The 20,598-nt window shown below is 46.8% G+C and overlaps 1 protein-coding gene across 2 annotated transcripts in view; it reads right to left on the bottom strand.

Moving 5' to 3' along the window:
* KDM1A (lysine demethylase 1A) overlaps nucleotides 1-16,362 on the bottom strand; it is a 53,145-nt gene extending 36,783 nt beyond the window's left edge. For both annotated transcript variants that reach the window (XM_090058383.1, XM_090058384.1), the window contains exons 1-2: nucleotides 16,008-16,362; nucleotides 9,845-10,010 (exon numbers count right to left, since the gene is read on the bottom strand). In XM_090058383.1, coding sequence (XP_089914509.1) covers nucleotides 9,845-10,010; nucleotides 16,008-16,304 — 463 coding nt within the window. In that variant the 5' untranslated portion in view covers nucleotides 16,305-16,362. The remainder of the gene's footprint in view (nucleotides 1-9,844; nucleotides 10,011-16,007) is intronic.
* Nucleotides 16,363-20,598: the final 4,236 nt, after the last annotated feature.

The raw sequence follows: 20,598 nt of genomic DNA, 5'->3' as shown, positions 1-20,598 counted from the left end.
GGAGAGAGAAAAAGAGAAAGAGGGACAGAGAAAGGAAACAAAGAAGAGAAAGAAAAAAGAAGAGGAGAAAAGGAGAGAAGAGAAAGAGAACAAGACACACATGCACAGAGAGCCAGACGCACACAGAACTACACATGTGCAAATACAGAGAACCAGACACATGCAAAAACACACAGAACAGACACATGCACACCCGCCCCCCAGAACCAGACACGTGTGCATGTGTGCACAAAGACACAGAGAACCAGACACACACAGAGCCAGGCTGCTGGGCCACAGGACAAAGTCCAACCCAGCAATGCCCTGGGCCCACTGCAGCCCCTGTGCTTTCCCGGGGAGCTCACCCCTGGGCTGCATTGCAGCCCACTGAGGCCCCAGCCGTCAGCAGAGGCAGCTCTAAGGGGGGCTTTGGGGAAGATATAGCCACCCTAAAATTCATGTTAGCCCCCCAAAATAGCCACCCCTCCCAGCACCACCACTGCCCACCCACCCTGAAGAGGTATGGCGCTCCCAGCCGGGGCAGTGCCAGCCTCCTCCTGGTAGTGTGGCTGGGCGTGGGATGGGCTCAGCTGTGTGGGGCGAGTGGGCAGCGGTGGCAGCCCTGGAAGGGCCGAAGCCTCTCAGCCCAGCCCCCACACCGGAAGGTGGCCAGTGTGGCCCCTGCTCCAGGGCCCAGGCATCAGCTCTATACCAGTGGGTGCACACGCGCCTCAGTTGACAGTAGGGGAGTGGCCTGAGGCAGTGCAACCCTGGCCCCTGCCCCACTGTCTGCTCTGAGGCACGCGTGCAGTCACTGCCAGTACAGGGCTGATACTGGGGTTCTGGAGCCCGGACCAGCTATTTGTATCTGGCCTGGGCTCTGGGTAGCTGCAGCAGGCAGGCTACAAGCAGCTGCACCGGGCTCCAGAGAGGCACCGGGACACCGGACAGTGGGGGAGAGGCCAGGCTTGTGCTGCCTCAGGCCTCATCCCCACCGCCTGCTCCGAGGCACGTGTCCACCTGCCAGCAGTACGGAGCTGATGCCAGGGCTTCGGAGCCTGGAGCAGCTGTTTGCAGCCTCCTGGCTGCAGCGAGCCCAGGCTCTGTGTAGCTGCTGCCAGCCACAAAGCCCAGGGCTTGCAGCCTCCCAGCCGCCAACTGGGAGCAGCCTGGGCTCCATGGCTGGCAGCAGCTGCTTAGAGCCCGGGCTGGTGGTGACGTGCTGAGCAAAATGGCCTTGCATGCCATGCTGGCACACGTGCCGGGGGTTGCTGACCCCACATCTAAAGGTAGAGGAGGAGAGCAGTAATAAGGAACAAAAAAGCCCTAATTACTGGCCTGGAGGGAATTCCTAGACATTGGGACATGAGTCAGCCCTGCCAGTAGTAATACTCTGAAGCTGTCAGCATTGTTGACCCCACCCATCCAGCAAGCCACAGATACCCAAAAGCTTGCTACATACTAGGCTCAGCATGTGCAATGCTGATGACACAGCTAGTGGATATTAACCTGTAAGATGGTGGGGCTGATCTGGTAAATGAAATTTTGGGAGTCCTCTGGTAGGGGGCTCATAGAGTTTTTTCTTTGGGGGAGGGAGACAAGCCAAGGTGAGTGCATGTCTCTCCCTCTTCAATAAGGTCTGCATGGCAACACCTGCAAATGTGTATTTGCAGATCTCTGGTTTTATAGCACTCCAAAGAGGGTGAGCCCAAAGGCTGGGCAAAGCGGGGGGAAAGGGTTCCTGGTGACCAGCCTGGAGAATTTAGAAACCGGAAGGGTGGGGGAGGGAGGAGGAAAGTAGATCCCAGAAATCTGTTTCAGGATTTCAATGTCAGGTTCAGTCAGCTGGTTTGGAGGAAAAGGGTAAAGAAGCCTATTTGCTGCATCTACTGCACTCAGCTTAGGTTTGCATCTACCAATGCATCTCAAGCAAGACCCTGGATGTCATTCTCCTGCTGTACTTGGCCTTGGTGAGGCCGCAGCTGGAGTACTGCATCCAACATTTAGGAAGGACATGGAGAAGCTTGCAAGAGTCCAGAGGAGAGCCACGCGCATGATCAGAGGGCAAGAGAACAGGCCTTATGAAGAAAGGCTGCGAGCTATGGGACTCTTCAGCCTGGAGAAGCGCAGGCTCAGGGGTGACATGGTGGCAGCCTATAAGTACATAAGGGGTGTGCATCAGGAACTGGGGGAATGTCTGTTCACCAGAGTACCCTAGGGGATGACAAGGTCCAACGGTCACAAACTCCTGCAAGACCATTTTAGACTGGACATAAGGAAAAACTTTCTTTACTGTCCAAACAGACCTCCTGCAGAAGAAGTGCAAGCACCTGCTCTGGACACTTTCAAAAAACATTTGCATGCTTATCTTGCTGGCATTTTTTGATCCTAGCTAACTTCCTGCCCATTGGCCAGGGGGCTGGACCTGAAGATCTTACAGGTCCCTTCCAGCCCTAATGTGTATGAAATCTATGAAATACCTCTCTGGACACCTAGATGTGATGGAATGGTTTAGTATCCCAGATTCTCACTCCCACTCCCCAAAACAAAACACTACCATACATCTTGAGAAGAAAACAAAGAGCCATGCACAAGATCAATGGTCTGGTTCCCTCCAGCTCGAAGCAGGATAGTGCCCTGCAAGTCTTCCCTCCTTTATATACAAGCATAAAACAGTTTCTTTCCCTTCCCCCAACCACACCAGCAGAGCACAACTAAAAGCAGAACAAAGCCAGACAAGCTTAAGACTTAATAAATGCACTGCAGAACTGTAATCTTTTACAAATCCCTCATAACAGCAGTCTTCAGAATATAACCTGTGGTCTCCTTGGAAATGCAAACAATGCACTTAACCAGGAAAAATGCTAATGGCATTATGAACAGACTGGGAAAGGAGCACACAATGCTTTTGTGCAGGTGTGCACGCAGTGGCTGCCAGGCAGAACCGGGCATATGCTGCTGATACTATGGGTAAGATTTGTAAACAGACCAGACAAAGTAGTCAGTTGCTTTCGAGCAAGGCACAAGCAAGAAGGGCTTCAGTAGGTAATAAACAGCAGGAAGTTTGTGACAGCAAGAAATTTCTTTCAACCTGGGAGTGGCAAAGGCTTTCTGTATCTGTTACTGGACCAACCACACGGTAACGAAATCTTTGCCTTTAGTACTTCTCCTGAACCATCACAACTACAACACTCCAACTTGATGTCAACAGGGGCACAGCTGAAGGGCATACAAAGCATTCCTCCTCCTCATTCCCACCTCCAAAACAAGCCTCATATTCACTTAGCACAGCAGAAAAGCTGGCTTATTCCAGGAGTCTATCATTGACCTTATTAGTGCCCAGGCTTCAGGGGCAAGGTGCTCAATTTTCTGAGAGATTTCTGCTCTCTGGCTGAAGCCAACCAGAAATCCAAGCTTCTTCTGGACACCCCCATAACTGATGCATCCCTGGTATTGCTTGAGGTCCTCTGGCAGGACCATTTTTCTCATGCTGCAGAATAGTGAAGGCAAAGCAATAAACAGGAAACATTTGTTCTGTTGCTTGCATACAGTGAAGAGTTACATCCTGGAGGGGGAAGCCTACAGGAATGCAAAAGAAGATTGGGAGCATCAAGAGGTAGGTGCTAAGGTGGGTTCCCCAAATCACTGTTACATTAACTAAAAACTATGGGGGCAAGTATTATAAGTTCAAGTAAGAGGCACCCTTTACAAGTAGATGCCACACCTCAAGGGCCCAACACATCCCAAGTGCAAGGAGGGAGCAGGGAGGAAGGAGGGGGAAAGGGGCATGACAACCTGATACAGATTCCACCCAGAATCTCAGGAGCCTGACCAAAGTGAGACAGCATACGAAAACCTGAAGGGAGTTGATGAATTATCAAGTCACATCAATTGAACAAATGATGCGTTGCTAATTTCAGTCTTGGAGGCTGACACCTGCACTTAGTGCTGTTCTTACTGCTGTTGTAATCCCTAGGGTCACCAGCTGAGACAGGAGCTCAGTGGGCAGCAAGACTGAAACAGAGGAAAAAGTAAGAAAGAGATGCTGGCGGTTCTAGCAGTCTGCAAAGACAGCAGTGGCTGCAGAAGCATGGAACACCATGCAGGCACACTGTCAAGACCACTGTGCTGACTTGACCAGGAAGGGAATAGCCCAGGCCAGGCATTCAGCAATTTTCTAAACATGTCAAAACAATGCCAGCAGGGAGGCTGTCAGCATGGCAAGACAGGTTATGGAGATGCCCCAAAATCCCAAATCAATGCTCACCCCAGAGACCTGAGACAACTTTTCCTGGTGCAGGAAAGAACTAATTAAGGAACGAAAGGATGGAGAGACAGAACGTGAATCTCACAGGGCGCTGCCAGTTCTTACCCAAGGCAAGTAGCAGGGTGTCTGACTCTAGCATGTTCAACCTCTCTGCACACAGAAGGATACTGCCCTGTCACAACTTTCAAAGACCCTTCCCCATCCACTGGTGTGCAGTGAACTTGGGCCTTGCCGGACAAAGCCAGATGCCCACTTTCAGCGCACTCCTCCCCATATAGAGTTAAGAAACTGCCTCCTACCTTTTACTAGACCCTTTGACAATACAGTACTGCACATTCATTTGTTTCCACGTTTATTAAATAAAATTTTTTTTTTTGGTTAGAACAAAGTCATCTGTGAATTTAATCTTGAATTCACACAGGTATCCTCCTAACTCCACAGCCTGACACCAATGAACATGGTTTCCCAGGGCTTCCCTCACAGCCTGATGGCTGTGGATTGTAAAAGGCTCAGTCGCTGGGGCATGATAGCAACTGCCAAGCCTCTGTTCTTCCACTAAAAAGACTTCCAGGAAGGATTTGTCCTTGCCTATGTTGTACAAAGTTAAAAAACAAACAAACCCAACAACCCTCCCCCCAAATACATGGGGAATTCAGTGCCCCCCATCAGCCCTCGAGGTGCCCAAAGATGTAACTGTCATTTACTGGCTAAACATCTGCCATTTGAACACCTTTCTGGCATCCTGGGGCGTAACCAGACAAGTATGGACATGGAAAACACTGCACATGCAGGCATTCCCCATGCTACTATGTTGCAGTGTGCGGGAAGGGGAGGGGGCTTGACCCTGAGAGATCCCAGTCAAAAAAGTGCATGCCAAAAAAAAAAAGCAGGGTGGCACATGTGGCGGCAGTGTAAGTTGCCCAAAACTGGAGCCTAGCAAGCCGGAGCCACACTCTGGCTCCCGGAGGCCCCCAGAACCCCAGGTAAGGCTTCTGGAGCCAGGAAAGTGGCTGGCCCCAGCCTCCCCTGCCCTACCCGGGGTAACCTGGTGCGTGCCAGAGCACATGGGTGTTCCCCGGGGACAAGTAGCAGTGGCACAAGGCCTGCTGCTACTTGTCCCCAGGGAAACAAATGTCTGCACTTATCTGGATGCACCCCTGGTGGCTTCACAAGCCATGGGAGGAAAAGATAGGCTAGATCCCAGAGTAAGAGTTTTAGAAGACCCTAGTGTCCAGGACCCTTCCTGATCACCTGCTAGTCAAATGTGTGAATCTCCCTGCTTGTCTACCATACTATGCAGCAAATGGAAAAGTAAGACTTGCAATTAAGGTATTTTGTGCCATGACATGCTGGGCACAGGATAGAGATGTGCATGCAACCCTAACCCAATTCAAAAGCCTCATACACAGAAATACAGCAATGCAAAGTTAAAGCTTCACAACAACACCCTCTGGATGGTGCAAAATACCTTCCAGATGGCTGATCCAGCCATAAATTTGGCTGTATTGAAGCGAAAACCTTTGTTTTGTCACCAATCAAAGCCTAAAGTTTCCATGCGTCTATTCTCACCTGCTCATGGGCCTCATGTTAGAGTTCTGCCACTGGACCAGTTTAGCACAGATCTCAGTGAATGTCTTGTCTACCTGGCCAGTCAGACATTTTGCTGCCGCTGCTAGTTATTCCAGGTCCTCAGCATCATCTGCTCTCACCAGTTCACTCCCATGTCTCTGACCCAGAAGTCACAGTAAACAGCCTGCAAGCAATCTCAGAGAAGGCCACCCTCCATGGACTCTCTTATATCTTCCTCCTTTGGCATTTTGCCCGTGGACTCATCCAACATGGAACACAGCTCTAGTAAGTGCTTTTCCAACACCAGGGTCATGACTCCCTAGCTGCAGCACATGAGTTGACAGGCATGTTCAAGCAAGGTCAGAACTATCTGCTATGAGGCTGACAGCATGCATGAGGCTCACACCCAATGACTGAGGAGATTAAATGAAAGAAATCTGGCCTCTGCTCCCCCTACACATGCTATGGACACTTAACTAACTAACCTTCCTGACAATCTTGGGAAACACAGGCCAGAAACCTAAGGACCAAATACCCATAAATCTCCACAGTCCTCAAAAGACTCCAGAGAATCATGGATGAGGAAGACACTGGGATCCCTCCTCATGAAAACCTACTGGTACAGCAGTATAATAGCATCAGCTCCAGCAAAATCAGAGATTATGCACCTATAGGCTATTGATAAAGTAGCAATTAAAAACACTCTAAGGAAGAACTGAAAGTACTTTTTACATCCATCCATCTACTCAACACTTCCAGTATGCAGACTAGCCATTGCCACTGCCAATGAGACAGATAAGCTGGCTTCCCCTGCATCATACACAGTGCAATTTACCAAGCATCAAATATGATTGGCCAGACTAACCTACAGTGTGGATGGATAGTACTTCATAGCAACCAACTGTAAAACTTCATCATAAGGGGTCTTGCATGTAAAGCCACATATCCAAGCTGATGTTTTATCCTGTATGTTTGTAGTACTATTGGTCAGACTGTAATTACACACCTGACACTGAACTGTAGTTAGGAGAAAGTCAAAAGATAAAAAATCCACTTAATTTTGTTACCATTCAACACCAGAGAAATACCAGCAAAGGTACCAGTCCCCCAATGCTTCAAAGTAAAGGCAGTGGAATAGTAGTACAAGATGACTAAACCTTAGGGCTAAATTTTAAAAGGAGATAAATCAAATGAAACAGAGGGCTCCCATGATAAGTTGGTGTTAGCATATCAATTCACTGATTTCTGAGGAGGCATGAGGTTAACCTTGGTCCAGTAAGAAATAGCACTGCTAATCACAAACCAAGGACGGAAGAAAATTACACAAAAGGATGGGGCTACAGGAATGGCTTCAGAAAATGGCATAGTAGTATTAAAATACAAGTTGGTGAATGCATTAAAAAATTCTTAGGAGAGAGGCTAGCTGCTTAATTTATAAGGAGACGTTGGTAGCCATGAACTTAAATTTAATTAAAGAGCAATAACTGGAGTGGAAGGAGGGAAGTGGTGTCCTAGAGGGTTCTTTCTAACTGGAAAGGAAGACAGAACAGGTTTCCCTACTCTGGAGGGAACTTAACATTAAACTTCATATTTCATAATTCAAATAAATTTTAAAATATATTAATAATATACCCCTGAAAGCTCTTTTGCAACACTAAGTCTTGTCTAGTAAACCGTGCAACTCTGGAGTGCTATACCAGGCTAGACAATCAGAACCTTCAAAAAGTCTCCTTGTTCAGCATATCCAAATCAACCCAGAAGACACAAATTTTTGCTACCTTGTAAGTTGTGTTATTATTTGATGGAGAATATTAGCTGACTTTGTTCATGGGAAGGTAGATTCAAAAGAACAGCTGCTACTGCACAGGAGCTAAGAATGCAAAGTAGTCTCCATTATTAAACAAAAACAATTGTTAGGGTCTAAGAATTATAAAAAAAATTCAAACTTCTTTGCAACAAACTCACCAACTTCACATCTCTCATATTTTCTAGTCTCTTCCATGCTACATGCAGTGTTGACAACTTAAAATATTTTTAAGCAAGATAAAATGCAGGGCACCCAATATAGCCAAGTTTATAGCAATGCAGAAATTAGCTTCCCTTGTCTGAGTTTAGATGTGCAATCTTACCCTCAGAGTGCTGTAATTTCCATCAGCACCGCTGCTAGTTTTTACAACATTCCTAATTTAATTTTGAAATTCATATTTTCAATAAAAAGAATCAGGTGAGAGGCAAAATTCATTGTCATGGGGTGCCTCTATATTGAAAAAACATTAGTAGAACATGAAGTGGAGCTTGTGCTTCTGCTGGTAAAATTGCTTGGATGAAAATTTAAGTCTAGCCTAACAGATCAATTACAGATTAGCTTCCGATCTGATGGCTATACTTCAGCAAACAGAGAAAGGGATATGCGCTCACCAGTGTATGGCTTATTTCAGAAATTTAAGAGAAGACAAAGCCCAAAATTTGGAAAGAACCCTTCAAATTACAAACAGCCATTTTTCATATGCACAGCATGTCTTTTTCTTTCATACTGCAGAAGTTTGATAAAGGAGGAAGGACAAAACAGCCTAGAATCCAGCATTTTTAAAACATGATGGACAGATCTTGGCAGAATACAATGCCAAGAGCCCAGCATTTAATTCACTTAAGAGATTTATCTATAGGTGGGTTTATCTCAGTTTAACTGACAACTTTCAGTGTTCTTGGTTCTGTATTATATGAAAATTGTGAGTACTACTCTAGTTGTTGCCCCAAAAGTATCCACAAGCCATATACATCTAAGCCACGTGTCCAAGAATAACAATCAACCATGTGAAATGTATTAATTTAATATATCCATGCACTGTGCTCAAGGTAGCGGCTTAAATACTCATTTTAAAGCATCACTTTTGGCAGAGATTGGCTCTAATGAAAGAAGCAAGGGCTCTGTCATTTTAAAACTCTTCACCAGTAACTTACATATAATATGAGGGTAAAAAATTCTTGTATCATGCATCAAGAATGGGCACGTTCTAATGACACAAAAGAAAGTTTTCAGGGTTCAGGCTCTGCTAGACGAGGCACACAAAATTATACCTACAGCTTCAGTAAATGTCGAAAGCCAATATTCTCCAGCAAACTAGTGTCAAACTGAAAATGTTAAATTGAAACCTCACTGGTACACATGCTCAGTCCTGTCCAAAGGGAAGCAGATTAAGAGCAATACAAGTGGGAAACAAAGTATTTTTTGTCCTAGCAATTAACTGCCATGATATAAAGTAAAGTAAAACAAAGCTGAAATTTAAAACCAAGAGCAACTACACATCTAAGGCCATTATCTCTTCTGTACGTGGAGCCCATGCAAGTTTTCTGAAGTTATATATAGCAACACAAAATTGCTCTGGTGCATAGACAAGGGATGCGAATCATGTAGAATACCAATACCACCACAAAAAATAGAAAAGGCTATAGAGCAATTTTCTGAGAGTTCAGAATGACAGAGGGTACATAAAGCAACTACATACTCTCACAAATACAAAACTGAAGTGTACACCTATCCCAATTTTTGCTTCCTAAAGTGGGCCAGAGATAAGAAAACAGAGTCACAAGTAAGGCATTAGGAACCACTATTAAAATAGTCTGGCCTCTTATACAGTACAGGTCATAAAATTCACCCAATAATTCCTGGCATCTTTTCCCACTGAAGACAAAGTAGACATCTGCATATGAGCCAGTCTAAGTGCTACAGGAAACAGCAGCTATTTTAGCAGAGATTTTTTTTATACAGGCAAGCCTGTTAGGATAGAAAATATCCTAGTGTTAAGATTCTTTTCAGTTTGCAATTTTATTGCACCCACAACTACTTGCTTCTAGTCTTATATTAAGCTATTCTTGTGCATTTCTTTAGCCTCTTTCTACATATGAACCAAAGACAGTTTCACAGGGCAAACTCCTCTATCCAACCTGATCTGAACCTCAAGGTCATGATGCCACTTCTGAACGACTGACAGTGTAATTGCTACCCTGTCAAGAGTTCTCTTCACTCACCAGATGGCTCTTCTGGCTCACTCTCATTCTCTTCCTCTGGAGGTGGTGGTGGTGGTGGTGGCGGCAGCTTTTTTTCTTTCTCAGCTTTAGCATTTCTTTCCTCCTCAGAGTAATATTCATCTTCAGAGAGGTTTGCAAGACTTTCATCCATCTCCCTGTACTCGACCTGCAAGCAGCACAATCACAGGATAACTAATCCTGAACCAGGCAACATGCTCTGCTACTAAAATGTGTGTTGCAAACAAGGAAGTTGTTGGTACAGGAGAGGACCCACTGGATCACCAAGCCCAGCCCCCTGCTACCAGTTATGAAGACTCCACAACCTTTAAAGGTCAAGGGCATTCTAATTTCAAGCTTTAATTTACTTATGCCCATTCTATATGCTTTAGTACTTGTACCAATTTTATCCTATAACTTAAATTACTTTTCTCCCTGCCTAATATTTACTTCTGTAATGTATCTATAGAAAGCAAGTATATCCAAACTTTTTTAGTCTCCTCTGAAGTGACAGACTAGCCTATCAGTTACCTTATAATCAATTGTTCTGCACATGCATTCCAGTTAGAATGAATGATCTAACTTTCCTGAATGATAAACTAGAATCATACAGTATTTCCACATTATTTTGCAGTGCCTTTAATACAGCAGTTATACTGCCTTATCTCTATTGCAAATGCACCAACTGATAGATCACATTTGCCTTTTTAGGGCTGCATCACACTGGCAGCTCAATCATTCTGTGAACAACACATGCCCTTCTCTTCCTCACTTATTTCCAACCTTTGAACTCCCAACTTGGAACAAAGAAAACAGAGCTGCAAGCAACCCCAAAATGGCATCTACCCCAACTCCCCACCGAAGGCAAGATCCCTCCTCCCACCCTGCTCAAGCCATCCCAGACAAAAGTTTGCTTAACTACTTTTAAAAAGCTTCCATAACCTTTCTAAATAACAGTTCTAGCACTGAACTACTTTCTTGGTAAAGAAGCTCTTTCTAGTCTCCTTGATTGCAATTTAAGCTAGTTACTTCCTGTTCTGTCCCCTACCAAGGCCCCTTACCGAACAATTTCTTGCTATTAGTGCATAAATGCACAGCCCTGCCTTTCGTACAACTGAATTCCATCTCATTTCTGTTACTGCAGTTTAAGGTCATCTAGTTCTTGCTGTATGATATTTTGAGCCTCCTGTGCATTGTTCTCTGCCCCTCTCAAACATCAGCAAGTTTCTTCAAAACACTCCTACTTTTTATACCCAGGTCATTAAAATATTACAGATCAGTCCCAAGATCAATCCTTGGGTGGACCAAGTCCACTATTACTTTCCCCCTCCAGCCCCATGCCTCCCCTTTCAATTCACTCGTTGCCATGTCCCCAGTCCTGCCTTAACATTTCTCTACTAATCCTTATCTTCTTCAGCCTCACCAATAATTTCCCACGTGGCACAGTATATTTCTTCACTGTGAGAGCTACTGCACCATCACCCTTGTCTATAAAATCAATCATCTCAAAGATAGGTATCAGCAAGGCCGTCCCTGAGGCAGGGGGAAAATTGGGGCAACCACTCCCGGCCCCATGCTTTGTGGGGGGCCCGCAGAGGGCAGAAGTGGCGGCACAGAGCTGGGTGGAGCAGCAGCTTCAAGTCCAGCTGCTCATTACCCACCCCCTCCACTGCAGCTTCTTCGGGTCCAGGGCCTGTGCGATCAGAGTAGGAGCAGGGGCAGGGGCAGGGCCCTGCATGGGCTGATTTGTCCCAGACCCCACACCCTGCTCTGGTCAGCTCTGGGTATCAGATTAGTTTGACATGATAAACTTCTAGCAAATCCAAGCTGAATTTTATCCCATTTTCCATTTGCTTCCATGCATAATTTTCTTCCTTTACAGTGTGTTCTAAAACACTAATTACTACTGAAGTCTAGATTACCAGGCCTGTCATTGTCCTCATCAATATCTTCATTTGTTAAACATACGTACCATCTCCAAACCAATAAGTTTATTAAAAATTCCAGTTGCCTGATCTGAAATTTCACATGCCAACTTCTGGAGACACCAGGATTTCCATCCCAACCTGCAATGAACTCTTTGTACTCTGTTTTAATGTTCTGTGGCTTGTATTATCCAAGATTATCTTTTCTTTCCTTGTCTTTATGATCAACATCATGACTTTTACTGTGATCAGATCTGAAGTTTTCACTTAGTTTTTGAGCTTTGCTTAGATTGTTAATCTACACCCCATTCTCACTGGCTTCACTTTTTCCCTTGTCCTCTTTTTTATATACAATTGAAAAAAGCTTTTGCTATTTGCTTTAATACCCTTTTTCAAGGTCTTGCTCAACTTGATTTTTTGCAATTACCACTTTATCGTTCCTCTTCTTGATCTCCAAGATTGAACATTTTAACTGTGATCAAAGTCACCCATGAAAAACCAGTTTAAGAAATCATTGTTAGTCTTCCATTCAGTAGCCTCTGAAAACCCTCTCCATTGCATCTCATAGTATAGCAGAAGATAATTGACTTCCTGGAAACTTTTGGTCCTCAGTGAGACAATGGTAGCTGAGTACAAATGTCATTACATGTGCTAGACACCTGTAGACCTTTTCAGAAGTGTTTTCCATTTCTTCAGTGATTCTGAACTAGGGTGCTGAAAGATCCTTGTAAGGGCACTATGGGATGCCCCATGATATTAGCAGATTTCAAACAGGAATCCATAGCGTCAGAAACACATCAGACCCACTATGATCTTCCCAATTTCTTTGCAACAGAATAACTATTATTTTTCCATAGTCAAGAAACAAGTGAAAGCTATGAGCTGGCATTTTCCAAGGGGTGCCTTGAATATAATAGGCGTGCCCCAAGTCTAACGAGGTTGAAAACCACTGCTTTAGAGTGTGAAGATAATATAACGTTATAGCACATGACTTTTTTCTAAAGCTAACAAATTTATTAGAAACCTGCAATGAGAGAGAGTCTCAGAAAACAAAAGCCCCAAATTCAGCTGGGCAAGTTAAGAACTAGGAGATATTTTTTTTAAAGTAGCTTGTATTCAATTAATATATAACATGTAAAGATACCCATTCTTGGATGTTGAAAGGCTTTGCTTACAGAAATACCTGAAGAGAAAAAATGAGCACTTTGTAACTATGTCAGTGAATAACACCTGGAAGACTCTTCAAAGAAGTCTTTGACAATCATGTTGAGAAGAGGACTTTAATGGTAGGGGTATGCAACCATGCAAATAAATTTTGACAGGATGTTTAACCACCTTTTTGCTCAGATGCAGTGATACAAAATTAACATTAAAAAAAGAGAACACTGAATTTAGGATACCACTATAAGCATCGTTTCATCCCTATAAAATCTGATACAAGGTGAATCAGTCACCAAAGACAGCTTACTGAGTAGAAATCATTGTAAACACAGGTATAACTTTGCACATAAAAATCTAAAGTGTGCAGATGATGACTTAAAAGGTAATTTCATTTGTTATATCAGATCTACGCAAGTATACCATAATGCAGGGAGCTTTAAAATGCATCAACTTCTACTCAAGCTGTATATGAAGCAAGAGAAACCTTAGCTAAACAAATAAGGAGATTTACCTGTAGACCTCGCTATCTGTACCATACTGCAAGTCTTCCATTTACAAAGATATAAATGTCAGCTTCTTCAGAGGAATCTAAGAATTTCTAGCGTCATAAAAAGTTGACATTCATTGTCTTATATAACTGTGAATACAAGATTTTTACGTTAATATTGTAAAAAACTTTGATTGGGCTATGTTCTTTTTGAGATGAAGGAAAGGCAACTTGAACCTGGAATGTCTTTTTAGATACTTGCTCAGAGCCACTATACTCCTGGTCTCTACAGTTCCAGTCCATGCTGTGAAAAAGATGATTTCGACTAGGAGAGGGGCCGGCTAAATAATCCTCTGATGTCAGACATGCAAATAGATTCAACATACTAATCAATTCTTCAACAAGGGTGAGAACTGTAGATTTCTCTCTGTCAGTACAGGTTTACTAGAATCATGATGGCTTCTCCTGAACTTGGTCCATTTCTACTAGAGATACTGGTGGTTGGATATACAGGTCATGCCTGACTACAGGTCATCTGAAGTCTGGACACGGATGCCCATGCTATAATAATCAGCTGGGTACCAGAAGAACAAGAAAAATAGTTTTTTGTTCAAGTGGTAGACTCCTATGCTGGAGGATCATCTTACTAGCTTATGCCACCTTTCAGCATCATTCTCTGGGGTAACTTCTTCAAACAGCACGTTCTGGGTATATGAAGTCTCTACGCAGGACACACCTGTTATCATCACGCACTGGCTTAAGTTCAATTCTAAAGGGAAGTGCTGCACAAACTCTATTATTTGAAGGTCATCCATCACAAGGACTCAACTTAAGTCACTAGACAGTCTGCTTTCTTTGGCATTTCACAGCATTTAGTGACAAGTAAAAAGAATATTTACAACACTGTCCAAACAGTCCTTTGCTAGGACCCACAAACTGTTATCCTGGATTTAGGACTGGATGGCAGACTTGATCCATATCAAGAATTTCCATTTACTTCAACTGCCAGAAAGTCACAAGCCGCAATACAGGTTCCCATACAAGTCAGCACCATTGTACTAAAGTGCACTATGCAACTTTACTGACATCTGACTTGTGACTCACACAAGCAAGGTTTTGCAAGGGGGAGAGGTTGATGATTTATCTGGAACAACTGTACAGTTGGGAAAGATGTTAGACGAGCTTTTCAGGCACAAGGCCCCCTTCTTTAAACCTGGGCCAGCCCAGAGCATGTCTAAAACCTTCCCAATTATATAGTTGCCCCAACAGAAGATATGCCAGGAACAAGGGCTGTTTTGGTGATATTTCCAGGACCATCATTGCTACAACACTACTCCAAGCCTCATGTGACTCATGATAGATGTGCCCAGCTAGGACGCTGGGTGATTTATTGTTAACTCCAGTGCCGCGAAACTGATCCTCAAACACGCTCACACTAGTCAGTCTTATTAGCCTGTGTGTAGAATAGACACAAAAAAGCACCGCCACAGCAAAAATACGCTCCGTTTGGGCTCCAAACCAAAAGGCAGATGGACCAAAGTCCTGTTCCCCTCTCACACATGTAAGATGCCCCTGTTACTGGGGATAATTCCCTATAAGCATTCACAGAACCACAGAAATGCAAGGTTGAAAGCAACCCTAGAGTTCATCTAGTCCAGTCCTCAAGCAGGGACTCAAGGCAGGATCATCACCATCCAAGCCACCTACAGAAATCCATGTCTAACCTATTAGTAAAACTACAGTCACCCCTGACACGCAACCACAAGGCACAACACCCTAATATGCCACAGGTAAGGCAGGGGAGCAACAGCCCACACACAGCCCGTTGTCTCTCTCTCGGATCAGAGGATGAGCATGTTGAGCTTTTTCTTGAAAAGTCATTTGTTCACACCCCTGAGACAAAAAAGAGATTCAGGCATTGTGGAGTCAAACTTTGAGATTTTGGAAAGCCAGGAAAACTCTTAAACAGGAACTTCACCCCATCAACCAATCACTGACAGCTAAATGTCCCAACCCATGAACTAATTCATTTCCCCAGCCCCTCTCCCCAAGGCAACAAGCTTCTGAGTTTCTACCCCAACCTTTTCCTTCTCTAACCACAGAGCGATTCCTAACCTCACTTCTGGATTTGCTCCAGTCCAAGGGGTGGTCGTCGCATGGTTTTATTCACTGAAGAAAGGCGATTTGCAAAGCTACAAGGCTCTCCAAAGGCCGCACTCTGGGATGTATGAATAAAGATCCAACAGCACGAATTTTGGGTCATGAAAGTGCACGCTAAACTCATGCAACCCACTGCTTTCTTATGCCACACACACCCTACTTTGTCATGCCTGTGTACACACACGTACAAACACTCTCTCATATGATCTATCTCTATCGCTCTGTCTATATATGTATATCTTACCTATAGATATGTCTGTCAATACACACACATAAACACGCACATGCATGTGCGCACACCCTCTCTCATGTTTTATGTGTGTGCACGTCATGAGAAAGTAGGGTGCGTGCACCCCCCCCCCCCCAGGCCTGAGGCAGCAGCTGCGGCAGGCCCCGGGGGGAGGTGGGGGGCCCCGGCCCGGCCCGCGCCCACCTTGGCGCGCTTGCGGCGGCTCGTGCGGCGGCCCTCGGGGGTCTCGGCGATGCCCGTGGTCTCGGCGCCCGGCGCAGAGCCGCCCCCCCCGGCCGGCGACTCGGCCAGGCCCGGCGGCGAGGCCCGCGGCGGCTCCTTCTTGCGGGGCGTCCGTTCCAGGCCGCCGGCGCCCGCCGCGCCGCCCTCCGCCCCGCCGCCCAGCGCCCCCGGCAGCGCGGCCGGCGGCGCCGGCGCCTCGGGACCGCTCTCCGCGCCGCCCGCCGCCGCCTCCGCGGCCTTCTTGCCCCCTGACAGCATCGCCCGCGCCCGCGCCCCGCGCCGCCCGGACAAAGGAGCCAGCGCCGCCCCGCCCTGCCCCGCCGCGTCACGTCACGTCACGTCACCCCGCGCACCACGCACGTGACGAGCGCGGGGCGGGACCGCGTCGCCTCCGCCCCCTTTCCCCCGTGTTCTAGAGCAGGGCGCCGCCCTCGGAGGCGCTGGGTTCTAGAGCGCGGGGGGCGTAGAGCAGCCCGGGGTCTAGAGCAGGGGGTGTAGGGCTGCTGGGGGTCTAGAGCAGGTCAGGCTTTAAGAAACTGGGGTTTTAGAGCAGGGGTAGAGCAGAGTCGGGGGTTCTAGAGTGGGGGCATAGAGCAGACAGGGTTTCTAGTGCGGGGGCATAGAGCAGCCAGGGGCTCTAGGGCACCTCCCCTGGGGTTCTTGGGCAGCTCCTAGAATTGGGTTGGGGTCTAGAACCAGCTGGCAGAGTCCAGGGCAGGTTCTAGAGCAGGCTGTGCCAGATTTAGACTTAAGCCACTTAAGCTCCAGTTTAGGGCCTCACACTATGAGGAGCCTCTAAATAATAATAATAAAAAAACACTGGACATTTTCATTCTAATATGACCCAAATCTGCCCCTCTATGGCTCCACAGATATTTTTCATATTGGGTTCATAAATTTGTGCAGAAATAATAATTCCTCTTCAAATTTCATGAAAATCCATTTTTGTGGATTGTTTATCATATGGGGCTCTTACGCTGGACAGTTTAAAGCAGGGATGGCCAACCAGCAGCTCTGGGGCCACATGCAGCTCTTGAAAAGTGAACGTGCGTCTCCTTGAATCACTGCACGAGCCCACGGCGACCAGCTTCTAGAGCCATCACGTCGCATCATTACGTACGACTGTGGCTCTTTGGCAATGTACACTGCTAAATTCTAAGCAAGGAAGACTACAATCTCATAGGGATAACAGAGACCTGGTGGGACTCCACCTACGACTGGGCCATGGGTATAAATGGCTAAGGAGAAATCATGCAGATAAAAGGGGTGTGGGTGCAGCTTTCTATGTCGAGGGAAGTTACATGTCCCTGTAAATTGACATTTGCACTCAGGGAGGACGAGTGGGGTCCCTCTGGGTTAAAATACATGGGGAATGTGGCACACGGGGCACCATGGTAGGAGTCTACTACAGACCTAACCTGAAACAAGACCTGGACCAGGAATTCCCCAGGGAACTGGCTGAGGCTGCACACTCTTGGTGCATGGTTGTCATGGGAGACTTTAACTACCCAGACATCTCATGGGAAGAGCACTCAGTCAAATCTGATTGGTCGCAAAGCTCTCTCATGTGCATGGATGAGCTCTACCTGACTCAAGAAGTCTATGGGCCAACAAGAGGTAAAGCGTTGCTGGACCTGGTACTGGCCAAAGGGGATGACCTAGTCAGTGACCTAAGAATAGATGGTCACTGTCACCCAGCTTTCCATGAGCTGATCACCTTTACTATCCATCACAAAGCTGGCAAGTCAGTCAGCAATGCAGAAGTCCTTGACTTTAGGAAAGGTGAGTTTGACAAGCTCAGGAGGCTCGTTTCTGAGGCCCTAAGGGACCACGATTCGGCAGGAAGAGGAGTGGTTGTTCCTCAAGGGAGCAATCCTGACAGCACAGTTGTCCATCCCACCTCAGAGGAAGGGTGGCAAAAGGGCACAGCAGCCACCTTGGCTCAGCAGGGAACTTGAGGACCTCCTACACCTAAAACGAGAGACTTATAAAGGGTGGAAGGCTGGAATAACCTGAGGAGGAGTACTTAGTGCTGGACCGTGCCGGCAGGGAACGGACCAGGAAAGCCAAGGCTGCAACCAAACTCCATCTGGCTTCACATATCAAGGATAACAAAAAGTCCTTTTTCAGAGATGTAGGGAGATGGAAAAAAGCAAGGGTAACATTGGACCCCTTGTGGACCAAATGGGACAACTGATAACCGACTCCCAGGAAAAAGCCAACCTGCCTAATGGGTACTTCGCATCCATCTTTCATCAACCCAAAGGGACTGTCCTACCTTGCAGGATGTGTTTATACCCAGCATTGGTGTAGACCTTGTAAAGGAACACCTTGAGAGGCTGGACATCTTCAAGTCAGCTGGTCCTGACAGATTATACCCTAGAGTACTCAAGGAGCTGGCAGTTGTTATAGCCCACTATTGGCAAAAATATATGAAAACTCATGGTGCTCAGGTGAAGTACCTGAAGACAGGAAGAAGGCCAATGTGGTACCCATTTTCAAGAAAGGGCAGAAAGTAGATCCCAAGAATTACAGGCCAATCAGCTTGACCTAAATCTCCGGTAAGATTCTGGAGAAAATTATCAAGGAGACCCTTCTGGATAAGCTGGCTGAGGGTAGCATCCTGAGGGACAGCCAGCATGGGTTTGTCATGGGTAGGTTTTTCCTGACCAAGATCATCTCCCTTTATGACCAGGTGACCTATCACCTGGACAAGGGAGAAGAGATTGACATCATATCTCTGGACTTTAAAAACAGCCCTTGATCTGGTGTCTCATGGTCTCCTCATAGAAAAATTGGACAACTATGCCTTCAGCTACATCACAGTCTGGTGGCTGGGAAATTGGCTCCGAGGTTAGACCCAGAGAGTAGTGGTTGATAGAAGCAAATCATCCTGGGGCTCCGTGACCAGTGATGTCCCCCAAGGCTCTGTCCTTGGACCAGTTCTCTTTAACATCTTTATAAATGATTGGTGTCAGAAGCACACTGGCCAAGTTTGCCAATGACACTAAACTTTGGGGCATAGCATCCACACCTGAGGATAGGCTAGTGATCCAGGCTGACATGGATAAGCTTAGTAAGTGGGCAGATGGAAACCTGATCAGTGATGATGTTCAATACGAAAAAATGCAAGATACTACACCTTGGGGGGGAGGGAGGGGAGGATGGGGAGGGACGGACCCACAGCATACTTATAGGCTTGGCAGCGTGTGCAAACCTCTGACCATTTGAAATGCACTGGAGAGGTCTCATGACTCAACTCCAGCAAGCCAAATATCTTCATGGCTATGTTGCAGCTAGCAGTGCACCGATACATTGGTCCCATATCAGATCAGCACTGATAGAGGGAAAATTGACAGTATTGGAAATCAGCTTTTTTTGCCTGATGTGGCCAAAAATGCCCCGTGCATGTGCCCAGCTGCACATGCATGCAACTAGGAACACGGCTCGGTGGCTTGGAGAGCAACATTGGCTGGTAAGTCTGTTGTGTGAGGAGGGAAGGGGCGTCGGGGGCAGATCGAGGCCCCTGTGGTGAGGGAGGGAGTGGTGCTGGAGCAGGTGCTGTGCTCAGCCAGGACAGGGCACGGGACGGAGCTGCAAGCGGCTTGTCCGGTGGGGGGAGGGCATCGTCAGCTCCTGCCACTGCGCACATACTAGGAGGGCATGGGGGCGGTGCCCCTGGGTCTGTGTATGGGGCAGGCTGCCACTGCAGGCTGGGGCTGGGCTCTTCCCAGTGGGAGTGTTGGGCCAGGCCGTGCTCGGGGCAGGTGACAGTGCCAATGGGAGGCTATAGCAAATTTTGGGGTGGCTACAGCCCCACCATAGTCCCCTCCCAGTGCCACCACTGCCTGCTCCAGTGCAGCCCAGCCCCGCACCAGAAGAGCTCAGTGCTGCCCTGGCCCTAGCCTGCAATGGCAGCCTGCCTTGCCCCATGTGCAGATCTGGGGGCACTTGTCCTCCTAGGGTGTGTGCAGTGGCAGGAGCCGCTACCCCCCACACCTCCCAGACAAGCTGCTCACAGCTCCATCCCATGCTTTGCCCTGCCTGGCTGGGCAGCATCTGCTTCTGCCCCATTCCCTCCCTCACCATGGGGGCCCCCTTCTGACCCCCCACACCAGACTTACCAGTCAGATGCTGGTTTCTGAGCTGCCCGACTGCATATCAGAATCAGATTGCTATTGGCCAACATAGAACCTTAAAAAAAAAATTGGCCATCGGTCTCAAACCCCAAAATCTCAATCGGTGCACCCCTAGTTGCAACACAACACAGTGAAACAACACTTGCAAGACTAAAGAAGAGCTCCTGCCACAAGGGTGGCAAAAGAAGGTGAACAGAGTATGCACTGACTTTGAACAGCCAGAGGTAATCTCAGCTACTAAAGCCCATTGAGATGCTTTTTGGCTGAAGGCGGCCTTAAGAGAGCACTTTAGGGCTGTATCTTGAATTAGGTATATTTTTTTGCAAAAGGTAGGATTATCTAGTCAAAGATGGAGGGACCTGGTGCTTCTCCGCCTTTGCATGTATGGGACTACAAATTTGGAGAGCTCAGAA

Source organism: Crocodylus siamensis, chromosome 7 (assembly GCF_052110815.1).
Source record: "Crocodylus siamensis isolate JL-2025a chromosome 7, ASM5211081v1, whole genome shotgun sequence".
NCBI classification, from domain to species: domain Eukaryota; kingdom Metazoa; phylum Chordata; order Crocodylia; family Crocodylidae; genus Crocodylus; species Crocodylus siamensis.
This window is presented reverse-complemented; position numbering and strand designations above follow the sequence as displayed.